General features: G+C 38.1%; 2 protein-coding genes across 2 annotated transcripts; both read right to left on the minus strand.

The window, feature by feature from the left end:
* Nucleotides 1–1,161: 1,161 nt before the first annotated feature.
* On the minus strand, nucleotides 1,162–8,031 carry LOC131960790 (E3 ubiquitin-protein ligase TRIM21-like). Its single transcript, XM_059326063.1, has 2 exons — nucleotides 7,954–8,031; nucleotides 1,162–5,303 (listed from the first exon to the last, which is right to left on the minus strand). Exon 2 carries the CDS (start codon nucleotides 5,299–5,301, stop codon nucleotides 3,664–3,666), a length of 1,638 nt encoding a protein of 545 aa, XP_059182046.1. The 5' UTR covers nucleotides 5,302–5,303; nucleotides 7,954–8,031; the 3' UTR covers nucleotides 1,162–3,663.
* Nucleotides 8,032–8,686: 655 nt separating this feature from the next.
* glt8d2 (glycosyltransferase 8 domain containing 2) lies at nucleotides 8,687–19,593 on the minus strand. The gene is made up of 10 exons (XM_059326181.1): nucleotides 19,573–19,593; nucleotides 15,631–15,674; nucleotides 13,504–13,596; nucleotides 12,896–13,097; nucleotides 12,568–12,685; nucleotides 12,361–12,445; nucleotides 11,172–11,284; nucleotides 10,765–10,931; nucleotides 10,112–10,224; nucleotides 8,687–9,229 (listed from the first exon to the last, which is right to left on the minus strand). The coding sequence occupies exons 2-10, from the start codon at nucleotides 15,647–15,649 to the stop codon at nucleotides 9,051–9,053; spliced, it is 1,089 nt and encodes a 362-aa protein (XP_059182164.1). The 5' UTR covers nucleotides 15,650–15,674; nucleotides 19,573–19,593; the 3' UTR covers nucleotides 8,687–9,050.
* Between the last annotated feature and the right edge of the window lie 305 nt (nucleotides 19,594–19,898).

Genomic DNA, 19,898 nt, shown 5'->3' on the forward strand with positions numbered 1-19,898 from the left:
CGGAGCTTCATTTGGTTTCCTGAATGAACAAAATCTTGCATTAATCAGTGCACAGGTGGAGAAGTTTGTCAGTAGCTGGAAAAGTAAACATGCAGACAGTGGTATTGATCAGTCCTATCAACAGAAAGTGCAATCATCTTGTGCAGTGAGACAGTAAAAAAACATCACTTTTTAAAAATATAATTGTTGACACGTGGCAATCGTGACAACCTGTGTAGATGTTTAGTTCAATGCCCTAATGAATATCCTTTGGGATGCTACATAACTGTCATTACTCTCAGGACCTGGCATGCTGCCAAAGTGGTGTGTGCACGTTCAACAACTCCACAGCAACCTGAACTTGAACTTTGACGTCCCGATGACGTGAAACGGCACAGATCACTGCCTCTGATGCATTTAACGCCAGCTCCAAACATCAGAAAAAACCTTCATCAGATTCCAAGAGGGATGAAGGGGAGTGATTCTTTACACTCCCCTTCATTCTCTCTCTGCACACACACACACACACACACACACAAACAAACACACAGCTTAGTACTTGTGACCTTAAACCTAGATTGCTACAGTATATGGATGTTCAAACCAGTTTGGCAATGACGCAGGACTCGAACAACATCATTCCTGAAAACAAAAAACAAAATGAAAGAGCACATCCGTATTCACACCCCTAATAACCAATAATATCCTAAATTATATGAATTGGTCTTGTTTGTTTTTTGGTAGAGAAACCTTTTTTTGTACCATGGATCATTTTAATGTTGTTGGTTTGTGGTTGGCTGGGCGGGAATCTTGACTGAAATAAAGGTTAGACTCTAGATCGGGGTGGGCAATTCATTTTCCCAAGGGGCCACATGAGACACTGCGAAGGCTGCGGAGGGCCGGACCAATACTCTGAACTTAATTCTGCTCAAAATTAATTTAATTACTTTATAAAATGCAGTAAATAATCTGGTTTTGAGCTGCTACAGGAAAGAATACATGTTATGATAAGACTTTGTTAATGTAGATTAACTCAATCAGTAAAAATAGTAAAAACTCCAATCATTATCTCACTTTTACATTTATTTTAAACACAGCATACATTCAAAGCACAAAAACAATACAGAGCATGAACGCTATGCAGTAAACCAGCAATTTATTAACTTCATGCAAAAAGCAACAAGTATTTTTCACAAGATAACAAAGTAACTCAGTGTTTTTTGTGGAACACATTTCTGTGCAGGTGCCAGTGCACACATACGTAAATCGCCTTCAAAATAAAACCACTGTGGTTGTATTGATTTTTAATTTCTGGGAAACCTCACGCCCAATGCCCAGGTCTGCTCTACATCAAATGTTTTGATGAAATTACTCACTCATTATATTCATGATACTATCTTTGAAGAAAGTTTTGTGATGTATTTATCGAAGTAGCAGTAATAGGATTATAGCACCTGCAGCTGGAGTAGCTGCTGTTATGGGGGATGTGACGGAGTTATAAGGCTGGTTCAAGGCAACTGACCCTTTAAAGTTCCCTCTTATTAGCAGTCATGTTAAAATGGTAATCCTAGATTAGTAAAAACCATAGAGAAAAGTAATGTACACTCTCAAGACTCACAGCCCAACAACCTATCCTGACCATGTTCTGACAAAACTTGCGCAAATCTGGTGTTACTTACACAACCCCCATTAGCCTACTGTTAGCTACTATAGCCGGCCTGTTTTTTCTTGCAGTGATAACGGTGGCAGGCTGACACTCAAAATTCTTTGTCATATTTACAACAATAGATCTATTTTAAGACATTAATATAAAAGCATTTTCCTGCCAGTTCACTGTTGATTTTGCAGCAGCCTTATGCCTCAATGAGAACCATATGAAGGTGTCTTAAATATACATTATATCATGCTACAAGACGAGACTCTAGTCAGGCTACCAGTAAACTACACTATGTGTGTCGTCTTTGAAATGTTGTTTTTTTCTTTAAATGTTCACAGGTGACTTGTGGTACGAACTGTGAAAATTTGCAGGTAAATGTTGAAAACTAGGACATTTTAGTGCAGATATTTGTCAGGACTGACACCCCAGCTAAAACAATCGCTGACAAACAAGGACTTCTGATCACTTTAGAGCTATACTGTACTGTTTAACTGCAAATGTTTGTCTTATCTCTGATATCCAGCTACTACACCGTGAGGAATTGCAGTAAGTTAATGATCGACATTAGCCTTGAAAGAAAGACTACCATTACCATTGTAAATAGTGTAACAATGAAACAGAAATATCTGGTTCATTCCATTCAATTTATTTGGGACAATATTAACAGACCAACAACAACTGATTGATCCTGTGAATGCAGAAAAGATTGTGACTACAGTCCTGGTAACATTACACTAACACATCAAACATATGAGTACCTGCCTTACACAAGCAACCCCCACATAAACACAATAACTACACTGGTTTTTCACTCAAATTTAACATAATTTCAAGGTACAAGCAGAACACAATGATGAATGACAAACCCCAAAGCATCATGGGAGCCGCGTCTCCATTTTTAAATGTGCGGACTTCCATCGTTGCAATAGTAACCTAGTTAGCTAAACCTGCTAACGCTAGAGCAGAACAACACAAAATTGACCAGAAACGTTTTGAAAAAACATTTTTTGTTTGCGAAATTTTGTCACGCGTAACTCCATACACACACATTATTCATACATACATACATACATACATGCATACATACATACATACATACAGCATCTTTGATAAGGAACTACATGTTGCTAGGGCTAACTGCATGGCGTCTTCTCAGACAAGAAAGCAAAACATTAAAATGAATCCCAGGCTGAGATTTAAGACCTTAATCTGTGACATCAGAGAGAAAGAATTTATTGAACTGACAGAAAGTAGGCTGGCTGTACAGACTCACACAGTGTTTGTTTTAGTTGCAAAGGTATTTCCTGTTAATTAAAATACAAACTAGTTGTGCAACCATAAAATATCTTCATACACTGTTTCATGATTTACATGAATACAATGATTTCATTAAATAACTAGTGGATACTTAAAAAAATGTCATAAAAGTAAAACATAACATTGTCTCTGATTCACTGGTAAATGTCTTTCAATGATATGAAAATGAAATAAAAAATATTTTATTAGAATGAAAATGCCCATCAAATTGTGATTGGATTCTGATTTGGGTTTAAACTTATTCATAAAATGATTCTCTAGAAAGAAATTAAAGTTTCTGATTCTGAATAGGGAAAATAGTTGTCTCTAATTCAATTTTTTTTTATGTAAATAAGGAAATAATCAAAGTAAAACTTTGCAAAGTGAGCTGGTTCTGAAGCTTGAAATAATCAAAGATTGCAATGATTTAACCACACAATCTCCACTATCTTGACTAAATCTCTGGCGCCTCCCAGTGCAGCAAAACAAAGAGTGCACTAAACCCTCAGAGGACAAATGTACTTTTTAGGGATTCTGTAATGCATTTAAAGTGTTTTACAGTGTACAAATGAATAGTGTATAAAAAATGTAATGTTTACTTGAAGACTTATTTACAGGTTGGAAAACCCAGTGAAATGAACTTCACAAAGATAGGGAAATGATTGTTGTTTTGCTGTAATGAGAAACACAAAAAAAAGGATTCAAAGAAATCCGAACAAAAAGAGGTTTGACTAATCAACTTGGTTGATGGGACAAATGATTAGGGGAGCGGAGTTTTTGCCCCGATTATTACTATGTGGATTAAAGTATGGGTAGAGTTTCTCAGTGAAGTCACAGCCTGTGAAGGAGTAGATGAGAGCTGCAGCGTCTACGTCATAAAAAGTGACCAGACCCTCCTCATAATCCACAAACACCCCCACCTTCTCAGGTTTTGACTTTAGAGTGAGAGGGATTGAAGTGCTAGCTAAAGCTTCATACTGATTTCCATTCAGCAACTGTACAATCCAGTAGCCATTCGAAGGGCACCATGTCAAGATGTTCTTTCTGCTGACAGACTCTCTGGCCACCCCCAACAACCAGCCAGTCTTCCCTTTAACTTGGACTTCATAGTAAAATTTTCCAGAAGAGAAACCCTGCTTTCCAAGGACAGAATAATTACAAAATCTCTTTGGGCTTTCTGGAAGATTCTGCTGTTTGTCACAATGACTGACTTGCTTCCCGTCATCAGACAGGATGAGATGGTGATTTGCTGTTTCAGGATCAAGAGTCACATCCACAGAGTACTGCTGAACCCTCTTCAGCTCAGTGTTGAAACAAAGCTTCTTCATCTCTTTACTGAGTGTCTCCTCCAGCTGAGCCACAGCTCTCTTCACAGTCCCCTCATAGGATGAGTGAACTCTGACCTCAGTCCAGTTCTTGGTGGGTGGAGCAGTGTTCAAAGACGGGAGGCTTTGGAGGAGTTGGAGGTGGTCTTCAGTACTTGAGAGCTGCTCCAGCTCAGAGTTTCTCTTCATCAGCTCAGTGATTTCCTCTTCCAGCTCTTTAATGAAGTCTTTAACCTGTTTCTCTGTTGTTTTGTGCTTCTCTTTAATCTTCTCAATGACCTCAGCCAGACATCTCTCGACAGACCGGATCAGAGCAGTGAAGACCTTCACACTGGCTGATGTCTCCATGTCTGCATCTTCCTTGCTGAGCTTCACTGACTGTTTGAGCTCATGAATCTTCAGTCGTCTCTCTTGGATTATCTGCTGGACTTCAGCCACTGTCTTTCCCAGTTCAGCTTTCCTTCCCTTATATGCCTCTATCAGAGGAACAGTGTGATGCAGCTTGTGATCAGACTCAGTGCAGAACTGACACACACACATCTGGTCAGTCTTACAGAACACCTCCAGAGGTCTGTCATGCTTCTTACACATCCTGCTTTCCAGGTTCTCCACAGGATCAATCAGCTGATGTCTTTTCAGGCCTGTGATTCTCTGATGAAGCTCCAGGTGAGTCTCAGAGTAGGAGGTCAGGCACACCAGGCAGGACTTCAGGGCCTTCAGCCTGGTTTCAGTGCAGACGTCACAGAGAACTTCTCCTGCTTTGGCTTGTTGTTTCTCTGAGCTGCTGCTGGTTTTCTTCTGAGCTGACTGCCTGAACTGAGAAGCGATCTCAGATATAAAAGTGTTGACCCGTAGTTCAGGTCTTCTGTCAAAAAGCTCTTTACACATGGGACACTGACACTGGACATTTATATTCCAGTGTTCCAGGATGCATTTCTTGCAGAAGTTGTGTCCACATGGTATGGTCACTGGATCATTGAATACATCCAGACAAATGGGGCACAGACACTGATCTTCAGAGAGGAGACTACTTGCTGTGGCCATGTCTAAAAAAAGAAAATAGAGAAATAAAGTGTGAATTTTAAACAAGAAATAACAGGCAATATTTAAATACCAGTAAAAGTCACAGATATCCATGTTCCATGTCACTCGGTGTGTTTACATGCACAGTTTAATCGAGCTATGCTTAAAAATCGATTTTGGCATCTAATCGAACTTCTGTCCTTGTCCCAGTTGACATGCAACTGAGAAAATCGAATAACTGATGGGAACGTGTCCTCCTCCTCAACACTAGGTGGCAATATGCGTCGTTTCAGCAGGTTAATACGTTCCTCTTTCCAGTTGACCTATTATGTCATAATAAACAAGTGGAGAAAGGCGGGAAAACGGCATTTTTCTAAAAACAAGAACAACAACATGGATGGTGATTTTGAGGGGCAGACAAGAACAAGATGCTGTTGGAGGGCTACAACAGTAGCCTGTCTTTGGTTCGAACACTTTGTGCCGTCGCTACTGACCGACTACTGCGACCGGCTTTCTTGGATCTTTTTTTTTCCGGGGTCATACGCCAGCGCAGGAGTTGCGGGGGTGGAGCATGCGCATATGCGTTGTCTTGTCATACATGCCGTCGAAAATCCTATTCCAATCGCATTATCTGGGTGTCTTAATCGGAGTTGGAGAACTCCCACATTAGCCGGACTAACACGTTTACATGCACTTCAGTGGTCCAGTTATAGTCAGATTAAGGCAATAATTTGTTTTTTCAAGCGTCATGTAAACGTACTGACTGAAACATTTGACAGGGCAATAATTCACCAATATTGTACATTGTCTTGACCACTGATCACTTGTCAAACCATAATGGACAACTTGAGTGACAAGAGATGCAAGCAGCCTATTTACAGTACACTCTTTGAAGGTGTTTTCACACCTGGGCTTTTAAGGCTGGTTAAAAGGCTCAGATTTATTTTCTCCCTTTGTGAGATTCATTTGGGCAGGTGTGAACATAGTTAATTCACTATTTTGAAAAGTTTACGCACTACATGGACAGCTTTTATAGTTCTGTAGCTCCACTTGAACAGTAGGTGGCAACACTACCACTTGTAGCACAGTGGCCACACAGACAAAACCACACAAGTCCGTACAGTAACAACTAATTCTATGAATGTTGATCTGCAGTTCCTCATATGGCCACATGAGGCTGACTCCACAAGTGAGGCAGTCCCCATAGACCACCATGTCCAACTTTTAAGCAGAAATAAACATATTTACAGTAAGGTTGCCACAATTATTTACTGTAATGGATGATGTCGAAGCTTATGTAGACATCAATATTCTGAACCGATGCATCATTTTTATTTTAAATATTATTTTTTTGTATTAATTGGGAATCAGGGAGAGTCTGGTACTGCCAAGATGGTGACGCCCAGAGTCACCACACTGAGCTTCAAAGTGGTTCTTCATAAATCTATGGGTGATGTCCAACTACCAGCTGTACTAAATATTTGAGCATGTTGGCATGTTGATGGTTGACATGTCGTTGTACATGCTCAATATTAGCTCCCTTGTTCTGCTCAGATGTCTGAAGGAAGCATGTCTTCTCTTTCAAAAGTGTGAAGCAGCAAAGTGTTTCAAAGACATTTCCTTGACAGACATTCAGTGTCCACACTTTGTTATTGCTCCATATTAAAACACACAGCTTTGTTTCTCTCACTGATATGCACTAATCTAGAACACAGAATATTCTTCCTGTTTCTTCTACCCCAAAAACATCGGAACGACATGAACTTTGGCTCGTAAGTTCCAAATGAATAACCAGTAAAATATATAAATCAAGCATTAAAAAAAGCATACCATAAAATCCTATGTGGGTTTAAACTAAATTGGAAAAAACATGGAATGGCATAAATTAATGAGACACAACTGATACCTTTGTCATGATGACCAAGTTTTATTGGATAAGTTATAATTATATTTAACCAACTTTAATGGGAAAAACACATTTTCATTTTTCTTTCCGGCATACAGTGGCATTTTCCTTTGTGCCACTGTGATTTTATATTGTCACTTGTCATGACAACACTTTGGATAACTGCAAAGAATTGTCAATAGTAATATAATTACATTTCACAAATAATGACTTGTATATAATCTATTAAATGATTTAACAAAGTCTTGGTTTAATAACATACATTGGGCAGGCCATGGCATAGAGGTTAGGAATCATGCTTATAACCGGAGGGTTGCCGGTTTAAATCCCAGGACTGACAGGTCAAGGACAAAATGCCCTTTAGCAAGGCACCTAACCCTCCCATGCAGCTCCCTGAGCATCGTGATGTGCTGCCCACTGTTCCTAGCATGGTGTGTTCACTTGTGTGAAAAAGGATAGGTTAGATGCAGATGTTGAATTTCCCCATTGTGGGATTAATAGAGTAATTAATCTTAATAATGTTGTGTTTTCATCCATACTGTTTGTTAGTATTTCCTTCTGAACGATAAGCAGAGTGACTATGGGAGTTGTAGTGATGTCGTGAATTTGGAAACCTGCTTGGATTTCTCTGTGTGAAAAGAAATCTACCCAAGGCGTAAACGCTCTAAGTTTAAATACTTATCAACTGATCAACAGCAAACAAACGGAGAGAATATTAGAGTAGAGTAGAATAACTAACATGTGATAATATCATTTACTGCACTTACTTGTTCTCAGAGGCTTTGTTGTGCTGTCAACCTGAAAGTCTGAAGTTTGTTGAGAGAGAGACTTGTCTGGACTGCAACTGTTCTGAGTTACTTTCACTTTCTTTTACTGTAAAGCATGTGACTGGGACTCCTCTCTTCTTGGTGTGGCTCCACCTCTCCATGCAGATGAGCTGGTTATCTTTTCATATTTTTTTATATTATATTATGTTTTATATTTTTAGGATTGGAGGTGATTATGGTGACTTTTACTTGGAATGCACAGATTTTTATTTCAGATAAAAGTAAAGCAAAGTAAAACATACTTTCAACAGAAATGTCACATTAATATCTATTGGTGAGGTATCACCAACCCCATTCAGTGTTATTTTTACGGCACATATGTGTCAAATTAGTAGTAAATTAGTTACGAGCCTGTACATCCTGCATTCAGACAGATGCTTTTAAACTACGTAGTGACATTACTTCTGATTCAACATCTTGAAAACAGATGAGCTGCTGCTGACACGTTCTCCGTTATAAAAACAACTCATCATATCCTTTAGAGAGGACTTATAGGACAATCATGCCCTCTAGCGGCCATGTTGGAAATCATGCCAGCAATGGCTGAGAGCTGGGGATGTGATAATTGTAGTACACAAGAAAACTTCTCACAAGCTGATGGGAATAACATTAGTGGTGGCCGTAAACCAATAATCGTCAGTTTATTTCCCGGCATTGTCCTGGAACCGGAAATAATGCTTTTTATATATTTATTTACAGTTGTTATTTCAAAGCCATATTTGAAACATATGTGTCAGTAAAGAGGAACATTTTTATTTCAGTTTAGCATTGAAACATTTATTACACAATTTATGAATCTTTTCAGTCTTGTGAATTTCTCACTTTCACTTTGAACGTATAGGTAATATTCTCACAGGTATCTGTTGCTGTAGGCAACAGGTTAGTCACATTTGGTGTATTTAGCATACATAAATACAAAGACGTTTACTCTTTCAACACTGCTTCTCATACAACATTTAATTTTCCTCAGCATTCATTGCATGTTTTCTTTTACGCCTCCAGCTTAATGTGCTTCATGTCCACCTGTGGCTCAGACATCAGCTGTTGCTCTTACGTCGTACCAAGGAGAACCTTCTGGAGGGGTCTGGGATAAACCACCTCTCCCACAGATCCCAGTGAACAGCAGGGTGATTCCAGGGTTTAAATGGTCCATTCCAGTGCAGCAGCTGCGCCTCCTGTAGGAAGCTGTCTGAATAGCGAGCGTCTGGACTCCAACCTATACACATGGGGAAGCTGTTTGAGATGGTGGCGCTACAATATTCCATTTTTCCTTATGTCTGTATATAAAAAAGCATCCACATCACATACATTTTACATTATTAGCTATTAAACATTACATAACAACTGCAATAATTGCTATCTGTGTACTTTACACACAGCACAAAATTGCATAAATGGGTTTAAGTGCATTTTCGTAGCAATACTATTGAAGACTTTCCAAAAGAATGTCCTGAAGTACAAGCATAAATAACTTCACTACATAATTAGATTCAAATGTAGCTTAAAATGCACTCAAACTTAATATTGCAGTGTCAATATTAAAATGTGTACTTTTAAAATATGCTTTCAGTGTATGTTACAATGACAATTTTGAGCATACATTTTAATGTGTAAAAATAAATTTCAAGTACACTTACACACATTACACATAACTTCCATTTAAAGTATATTTTTGTAGAATATATTTGTATAATATAATATAGTGTTATTATTTTTAAAGTGTGTTAAAAGCGTTAGCGTGAAAGCATGATGTTAATATACTTTTTATATATTTACAAAAAGTACAATTTGTGTAAGTACATTTTCAATACACTTTTGAAAATATGAATATACTTGAAATACAATAAAGTATTATTTTTCACCAGGGTTTACTCATTAATTTCCATTAATCCTGTTTATAATGTTTCCCACTGAAAATGGTGTGTGCAGCATAAATGCCCTTCTCTGTATTTGTGATAAGCAGCGTTATTTATTTTATATTGGTCAAACCATGTTATCTACATGTTGTGTGCTAAATAAGCTTCTTATTACCATTGCATCAGGCATTTAGGAACGAATACTGAAATACTTTTGTATGTGAACAGAGTGATGATCTTACCCAGGTGTCTGACATGCCACAGTGGGTCCAGTGTTGTGTATTTGTCATGAAACACTATTAGCATGGGGGGAGTCGCAACGCCTCCTGCCATTGCACTGCTGTAAATGTTCTGTCTGGTGGAGAGAAGGAGGAGGGTTTCTGATAGATGCTTCTACTACTCTTAAAAAATGTGAACATAAAAAATCCATATTCATCTCAAGTCAAAGTAAAACAGATTTTGTTTAGCTAGTTAGTTAGTTAGTTAGATAGTAATTATATCTTATTTAATAGCAGACAGACACAAAGCGGCATAAGATTTTTGGATGAAAAAAAAAAGTAAAATCATGTATCATCGGCATAGCGGTTGATTTTGTCAGATGAAACAAGCACAGGAAAGCATGCATTTAAAAGAACAACTCATTACATTTTGTAGTGGATCTCAATCACAGATGGAAACACAAATTATTATCTGCTTTAACAGTGCAAGATAGTGCATGGCTTGTTGGAGGTCTACACTCACGGAGTGCTATTTACGTTTTTTGTACTAGGCAATATGTTGCAAATAAATTCTCCAAGCTTATCAGTGTTTACATTACCCCTAGAGTTCCCATCTTTGAGCTGGACAACATGTGGCAAAATGCAACATAAGGGTCCCCAACAACTGCTGTGTGTACCTGAAATTCTCCTCCATCCATTCCTCCAGCTGTTTGGTGATCTTCTGTTTCTTCCATTCACTGATATCTGCCACAAACACTCCAGGGTTGAAAGAGCATTCTCTGGGGTTGATGCCAAGGTCTCTAACTTTCTCTTTCCTATAGTCCAGGAAGCCCATGTAGGTTGTCTAGGAGAGCTCAGAGGAGAGGGTGCCATATTTTAATAACCAGTGTCTTTTCATTCAGTATTAATTCTTCAAATGATCCAAAGTAAAAACCTGTACATAAGATTTGAGTTTACAACAAATGGCATTCATTTTACAATTGACATAAATCCAAGTTGAGTGACCCAATAAAAAAATACAAACATGCATTCATATGTACTGCACAAAGTGTGAAGTGATATGGTAAAAGACATAAAAATCCACCTGCATGCCGATGCTGCGCACCATCTCATGTGTGGAGGGCAGGTCACAGTCGGTGGAAAAAGCAGCAGCATGACCTGGCTTCAGTTTGATATTAAACAGATCCTTGATGTCGCCTGAAAAGCATCAAAAGCCTGTAAGTGGAACAATATATATACACACACACACACACACACACTGTATAGCTGTTACAGCACTATGGGCCATTTGTGAAATAGGCTACATCTAATATATTGTTCTTATTTATATATTGTATTTCTCTAAAATGTCACACTGAAGTAAGATTTATTTAATATATTATCTGACAATTCATAATGTTACTTATATCACTATATAACAATACTATATTACTACTATATGGTTATTAATTTGCTTTTTTATTGTTGTGTGACATGCCTAATTCAGAGCAGCAACCTCTGGGTCTTCAAAGTGAAGTCAATGCAGAAGTACCTTAAACCTGCATTATTTTTAATGGCCAGCAGGGGGCAACTCCACTGGTTGCAAAAAGAAGTAAGACTGTATAGAAGTCAATCAGAAAATAACCCTACTTCTCACTTGATTTATTACCTCAGTAAACACTTCCCTAAAACGTTTATGTTGTCAGTCACTAGTCTCAAGTAGCCTTCTTCAATACAGCATGATGTTGATTTTGAGAAGAATAGACAAATAAAAGATGGATGGGACTTAATTTAAGTACAGGAGTTACGTTACAAACGAACTTATCTTAACCGAAACCTAACCAATTCAGTCCACAATATAAACCACATGTATAAACTGCGACTGTAATCTGTGAGAAAATATGGTTTAAATTACAGATTACTGGATGTAAAAAGTTCAATTGTATGTTTGTTTTCCTTCTATGTTGTTAAAATAAAAGGAACTATGACTCTTGGAACAAGAAATCCCATTGCAATTACAAAACACTTCAGTTCTGTATAATCGAATCGTTAAAATTGTGAATATATTGTACTTGGATGTGACATAGCATGTATTTGCTAATAAAAAGATAATAATAATAAAAAAAAAAATAGAATAACAGATTACAGATTTGTTGAATGGATATGTAACTTTTAGGAAACAGGGTTGAAAGGGTACAGTTTTATTGGTATGCCAACTTTTAAAAACGGATAATTAAAAGGATAGTATAAAATATTTCCATATTGATTCCTTCCTACCATGACCAGGTACATACCCTGCACAATGACATCATCGTCCAAATATATCACCCTCTTATGTTTGATTTCAAGCAGAGGTAAATAAAAGCGCACAAAGTTGAGCTGCAATACAAAAGCAAAATTATTACAAGTCTTGGAAAGTCTACATTTAGATTGTGTAACACTTTGGAGCTTCATCTGTATAACGTTCACCAATACATACAAAATGTCAAGCCGGTACTTACTGGATGCAACAGATCAGGTCGAGAGGAATCTGGCTTCACCTTTCCTTTTAGTACCATTGGGTTGAATTCCAGTATTTTATATTTAATGCCTTTCAGTTTAGTCTTCACTATGTACTGTCTGGGAAGACGCAAAGAAACAAAGATCATCATCATCATCATAGGCAATAATACTAGGATGTCAGCCGGCCCAAATAAACAACAACAATTAAACTTTCCGTATTTGGACAATTATTCAACATAATTAAGTGCACAAAGCACATGTAAGCTTTAACTTATCAATTACTGCACCTTTAAAGAGGAATGTTTAAGGTGGATACAAGTGACAAACCTCGTCAATTTCACAGCGTCACGAAGAGTAACAATATAGAAGAACACACTGGCGTCTGTGTTGCTATAGATGCTGTTGATGGTTGCCATTGTTGCACCGATACGCTCCTCCGATGCACATATAATGATGGGGACGACATTATCATCCTCGGATCCTTTCACTATGGGAAATCGACCTGCGCTTCCAGGGCTCTTCCAGTGATCTGAGAGAGATTTCCCAAAAATGTAAATATGTAATTTCCTAAGACAGCTGGGCACTGTAATTTCTAACAAATGTTTCTCAAAAAAGAAGAATTGGTGCATTTGTTGGGGACTATTTTCAGCTGTGGGTTAATCCATATTTGGTGCTGTAGTGAGTATTTGTGGCAGCAGGACGGTGTGTGTGTAGGATGAATAGAAATAATCATTGTGTGTCTTTGTGATAATGAAGTAACATGTCACCCAGTGTAACATTGTGACACATTTATGTGTTTTTAATCATTTCTGATTCACAATGGAGATGTATGGCACAGAGGAACAAGATATATTAGGCTTTATGAATGTATTGTTTTAATGCTTTGACATACTTTCATTTGCTGTGTAAAATCCGAATAACCTGTGTAGATGTACCTGAGAGTTTGGGCCGAGTGGAGGCTCTGAGCAGAGTACTGTGCAGGAGGAGACACACCATCAGCACCAGCAGCACCAGGAGGATCCGGTTAACTGAAACAAAGGGAGAGGCAGGAATCAGTATATACACTCACACTGGCAGAGGAGGTTTCACCAATTTGTCTCTTTTTTTTTTCTAGGTTTCCACAGAATATACCTTCCAAAACTCAGTTGTTCCAACACATTATAATTATTCTGCAACATAATATAATATAATATAATAGTTTAATCTTTTATTTTTCCAACTGTTTAATCCATAAATTGTCAAAGGAAAGAAATGTGTTCATATTGACTTTTTTGTCCGACCAAGAAAAAGCATTTTTTGCTAGATAAATGAGGTAAAGAAATAGTTAGACATTTTGGATGTAACATTTTTGCTTTTCTGATGGGACAGCTCATACCACTCAATCAATAGAAAAAAACACCAATTTGTAGTTTTACAGGAAGACTGGAAACAGATGTGGGTTTGAGTGACTTGAGACATAATGATTCGAATGACTAGCCTGTGTTCAATTCATATTTTCAGTTTAAATATTAAACATAAAACATTAAACATGTTAAATATTGTTAACCTTGGCATTGCAAGTGTCTGTGTAACCTGTTAGTACAATATTAAACTTTATTTGTCATTTGGAGACTCATTTGGATCAGTAAGTGTCTGTGAGGGCTGATGTTAGCTTACGTTAGCCAGATACAATCTGTTCTTACAACTCCATAGCTAGCTAACGTTAGCCTGATAACGATTGATATCACCAAACATCAGTCGACAGAGTAAAATATTGGCATTGTAATGGTACACATCTGCAAACGATATGCTGAAACCCAATCTCAGTAAAATTGTGCTGAAATGTTGATTGCATTTTAATTTGTAATTTAAAGCTTCATTAAATGGCCATTACCAGTTTAATTATTTTATGTTGTGACTTTGCTTGTAACTCGACATGACCTGTGATTTGACTTGACTTGCCCAAGATAAACTGACTTTGGACTTGACTGTGACTTAATGAATGACCAAATGACTTGGGACACATTTGTGGCTGGAAACAGGGAAAAACAGCTAGCCTAGCTTAAAATCTGTCATCAAGACATAGTTACAGCATGTAACTCTCTGGAATTATAAATTATTCTGTTTGAGTACAGATTAAACAAATGAGAATGTGAAAATAATGAGCTTTAGAAACTTTGTTTAGCCAGTTTGTCCCTGCTTCCATTCTTCATGCTAAGCTAGGCTAATTGCCTCTCTACTCAAACACAAAGTGGAACGAATGAGACAGTTTGAGCCTGGTAAACTCACACTTCAGCATTTTCAGAAAAATAACATGTTAAACCATTCCTTTAAACACTTTAGTCATCACTGCATCAGCATACTACTCTGTGTAAACAAATATTTTAGTGTAATGTTTCTTCAGAAGGATCAAATGCCCATTTACAACCAGTTCCTAGCCTCTTTTATTGTATCTGGCTTACTCATTCAGGTGCCATTATCATTTCTGCATAGTATATTCTTGCATAAATGTTTGTGTTGCTCCATTAGTTTTCATGGATGGTACAATTTTCTCAAAATTTTGAGGTCAAATTAAAACATTAAACCCAAATCTGCAGTGTTTTAGCTAAAATACAACAGCATTTGTTACGGTTTTTGTTATGACATCTAACTTACAAACACATTGAAAGCATGCGTCATTTTGGAAACAAACTGGGAAGCATTTTGCACTGAGTCCAAACTGTTGTTCACACACTGGATGGAATCGTTAAAGTTAACTCCTTACAGCCAGTCATCTGGCTAGCTCATCACACCCTCCCCCAGCGTGCGCGCGCGCACACACACACACACACACACACACACACACACACACACGTATCTGTTGCACGTGAAGCTGGATTCTTTCCTGGAGAGACATGTGGAGCTTCTTTTACTGGACTTTATGCAAAGAATAGCTGATGTTATAGTTGATAGTATGAGTCTGTCACTGTAACTGTCCATCAACAGGAAGGGAAAACTTTTGTCCTTTGTCTCATGTAAATGTATATAACCCAAGACCATAAATCAGCCATGTTACACTTGCATGACACTTTATTTTAACTTACTTTTTCTCAGGAGAGCCATTTTTCATGTTTGCTTCCAATGACATCTGCAAAACACACACAGAAATAAAGGGAAAGCTGTTTAGAAAGAAGGAATATTCCTTGGCCTTAATATTGATGTAGTGAAGGATTTGGCCTATCCTTCAGCAGAGTATTAACACTGAAATCTGGCAACACCAATGAAAGCGACTTAAAAGTCTTTGATATTTCTTACATTGACAGGATTGATATGATTTTGCACAAATGTAGAGGATAGGGACTATTCACAAAACATGACTAAGGGTAAACATGGCAAACGAAGCAGAGATCTGTGCATGCCAAGCAGCTTTTTGTTTGTCCCTTGTGCCAAAACAGACCAAGCAGCTGTGATTTTTTTTGTGGCTGGAAGTTGTATTCATGTATTTGAGTCTGTAAGGATTTTTATGCAAGTATTATCTGGCTGCAATTTGCCGCTAAACTATCCTCAACTTCACCGTACAAAGTTGTGATTTATTGTATTATAATTACCCAAAATCTGTATAGTTGTTACCTAACATGTTTATCCTCCTGAGTCAGCATGTGGAACGTTTTACATTAAGCTCCATCTATAGCCGTGTTTCCACTAGGGGGAAAAGTGGCCACCAGAAAAGTCTCAGGCCACGCCCTCTCAAAAGTCCACTCACTCTGCGTGTCTCCATAACAAGTTAGCCCCCAAAGGGATTTACGAGACTCCGGAGGTGACGTATGGTTTTCGACCGTCACGTAATCGGTTAGCGACAGTTTCGACCGTGACGTCACATACGCGGAGACTCAAATGTGGCTGCCGTCGCTAACTGTGCACAAAGTCAGCAGCTGATCATAAACAAAGCAGCATGGCTAATTATGCACAGCTTCTCCGTTGATCATAAACATAGTGATCGTGTATTTACCAACATAGCTAACTGTGCTGACAGTGTCCGGTGCTTGTTGTAGACAAACAGAGATCGCTAAGTAAACACCTCCTGCAGCAGCAGCACATACACACTGTACTGCTACAGAGCTAACTGTTGGCCAATTAGCAATTTGCAGACTGGACGCTAAGTGGTTAATATCCCCTCTGGCTCTGCAGCTGGGAGAGACTGCTGCAGGAGGACTGTGCTGCTTCGACTCGTTCTTACTTTTCTTAATGACCCGCCGGCCTCGGCGGCTCATTAAGAAATAAATAACACCAGAAAAAGTCGCTGGATTTGTGTTGCTTTCTCGAAAAATAGTTACTAAGGGGCTCTGAAAAGTCGCTAAATATAACAACAAAGTTGCTAAGTTGGCAACACTGTTTCTCTGGCTTTTACAAATGGCGTGTGTTGTTGTTGTGTAGTAATACGTCACATCCCGCTTAGCGATCTATCCAATCAGTAACTGGGCTTTTTTCAGGGGAGGAAAAAAAGGCCTTGTTCTTCGACAAGGACAGAAAAAGTCCCATAAAGTCCGCTCCGGACGGCTCGTATTCAAATTAGGGGTGTTTCGGCGAGCGAGACCCACCTCATCACCTCATTCCGGGTATTGGGCGGTAGTGGAAACAGCCCTATTCACACACCGATGAACGCAGCATCAGGAGCAATTTTGGGTTCAGTATCTTGTCCAAGGACCCTTTGATATTTAGGCTGCCATGGTCAGACATCGAACCAACAGAGCCACAGCCACTTTTTAAGTGTTGTATCTATATGAATGACTATGCAGCATATGTATAGCATAAATACTAAATACCCATATATATCTGTTGTAAAAAGTGCCCTGTTGTCAGTGGCAACCTCCAGTGACTGTATTAATTATGATGGATGGCAGCTCCTTAACCTAATGGCCTACTCCCACCTGTCCATTAAGGGCTAGTGTTAAATAGACTTATATCTATCATATTCTGTAGGATAGCATAAGATATCACCCAAACCTGTTCATGAGGATTTTTTGAATACATATGGAAGTCCTCAGAGTTAATTAATACATTTTCTGGTGATCAATTTCTCATCTATACGAAGAGGATTGGGGCAGGTAGGAGAAAAAATAATGAGAGGATTTTTTTTTCTTATGCAGTTCTAGAAAAAAAAATGACAAGAATAAAGTTGAAATATGATTTCGAGAAAAAGTTGAAATGATGAGAATAAAGTCTACTTTTTGAGTTTGGTGAAGTTGGAAAGATATTCACAGATTGGTTTTTCCTGGGTCAATAAGTCATCAGAGGAACATTGTTTTCTATCTGATCAGTGAGGTGGACTGCAAGCTACAAGCTGATTTTCATCAATGTCATAAAATGAGCAATAAGCACAATATTTTACAGGTTTAGTGGTACTAAAATCCCCCGACACATAAATGAGATATTCTTGGTAGTAGCTAGTACAACTATTGTTTGGGGCAATCTGCTTTTATGTAATTTATGTTTTGTAACACATCTTTTATACATACTTATGTGTGTGACTTGACCTGCAGTACACTCACTGAGGCCAAATGCCAGGAGACACTGGACGACACATGTGGCTGAAATCTGTCCAAAACTTTTCGCCACTTGCTTCCTTCCTTCCTTCCTGATGCCAGGGCTTAATCGAGGAATCTATTTGCCTTCCAGCCTTTGAAACTTTTATATAACTATTGAATATAATGCTTGCATGAATGGCAAAAAAAACATCCAAACTGCTCTACATCTTAATAATCCACCTCTGATTTCTCCGTATCTCTATCACTCTCCTCTTGGAATTGAGTTTCACCTCACCATGGATGCATTCAGTGTAAACCGCAGCAGGAAACAGCTCACTTAAAGCCGCTCATCAATTTCACACCCACAGTAGTGTGTCTGCTTTTCATGTTTCTGCACTTTTAAGCTGCAGACTCTAATGAGGACAGGACATGCAGTTTGTGTCATGCATTTGTTTCTGATTTGTTTGTCACTGTTTAGAGCAGCCTAAAACATCTGGACCTGATTAGCTTCAGATACTGGACTGCCTAACACAGTGTCTCTGGCCTGCATTCGAACAATCAGTAATCCACTCAAGATTCTTCAAATTATAGTGCTTACACGCAAAATGTTCTGCATTTACAATCCCCTTTTCTATGTTTTTGTAGTATTATGCCTCCAGATATGTACCCTTACATGACTTTTATTCTTTATTTTTTGAGAGTTTGTTAAGTAAATTATACTAATTATCAGTACAGAAGGCTTTCTCTCTGACTTACATTATTATATTTACATGCTCCATCAAGACAGTTTTGAAAAATTAGGCTATATGAATCATTTTTGATCATGTAGCAAGCAGCTGCAGAAGTTCCTAAAGGCTGGCATGTGACTGTGTGCGGTGGGGGTTGGGGGTCCAAACCAAACCACTTAAGTCATCACACTGTAAAAAGTTCCTTGCATGGATAAACTTTTCCAGGACTCATAAAAGAAAGGTTCTGCAACTTTTCATTGATTGCAATTGAGTTAAATGATTTTGCATGTTTTAGGGGGAAAGAAACATTTGAAATAAGCTCAAAGGAGAGGAAATTACTTATTTAAAGGCTTACAGCATTAAAACCAACAGCAAGCAAACAAACAAATAAAACCCTAACCCATAATTCCAGAAAAGTAATAAATTGCATTGACACCACGATAAAACTGTCATGCATTCCAAACTTTCCATTTGTTGTTAAAGTTAAAAGTTTGTATTTTTTAACGGACATTTTTTTCAGTGTAGCAGGACAAAAAGTTCTCTTGTCTAACAAATACAACAGAGTTGTATAAATGGCACAACATTCTCATATATGTGCATAGACTACGTACACACATTACAACACATAACACATTTTACAATGAACAACAAGTATATAATAGACATGTTACATACATTTAGTTAAAATAAGCCATTTAGAAGACAGAGATGAATGAAGGAGGTGTGTCCCTCTTGGTCTGATATGTAACTTAACAGTCATGCAGCACTTTTAAAATGTTATAAATGCACTTACCAGACGGAAAGGGTATTGATTACTGTCAGTCTCATTCCTGGTGTTCATGGTCCATTTTGTAAAACCTCTGAGGACTGAGACTCACCCTTACCAACAATCCCCCCTTTCTCTTCTCCCACCTCTTTTTTCCTCCTTCCCTCCAGATGTGACTCATCTTGTTCACCAGCGCTGATACCTCGCTGTCATTAAGCCAGGAACTGCATCAGCGCTTCCCATTTCATGCAATCAGAAGTGGCGCAGAAAATTTATTTTTGCTGTGGTTAGTTTCTTTCCCACCCCCTCCTCATTATTATTATTATTTTTTTTAACTATCTTGTTACTTTAGC

Source organism: Centropristis striata, chromosome 22 (genome assembly GCF_030273125.1).
Source record: "Centropristis striata isolate RG_2023a ecotype Rhode Island chromosome 22, C.striata_1.0, whole genome shotgun sequence".
Taxonomy (NCBI): Eukaryota; Metazoa; Chordata; class Actinopteri; order Perciformes; family Serranidae; genus Centropristis; species Centropristis striata.

Coding starts and splice junctions, on each gene's coding strand:
- LOC131960790 (XM_059326063.1), bottom strand. CDS start 5,301: ATGGCCACAGCAAGTAGTCTCCTCTCTGAAGATCAGTGTCTGTGCCCC.
- glt8d2 (XM_059326181.1), bottom strand. Junction 12,446..12,567: donor GACCTGATCTGTTGCATCCA/GTAAGTACCGGC, acceptor TTTGTATTGCAG/CTCAACTTTGTGCGCTTTTA. Junction 10,932..11,171: donor TGCGCAGCATCGGCATGCAG/GTGGATTTTTAT, acceptor GAGCTCTCCTAG/ACAACCTACATGGGCTTCCT.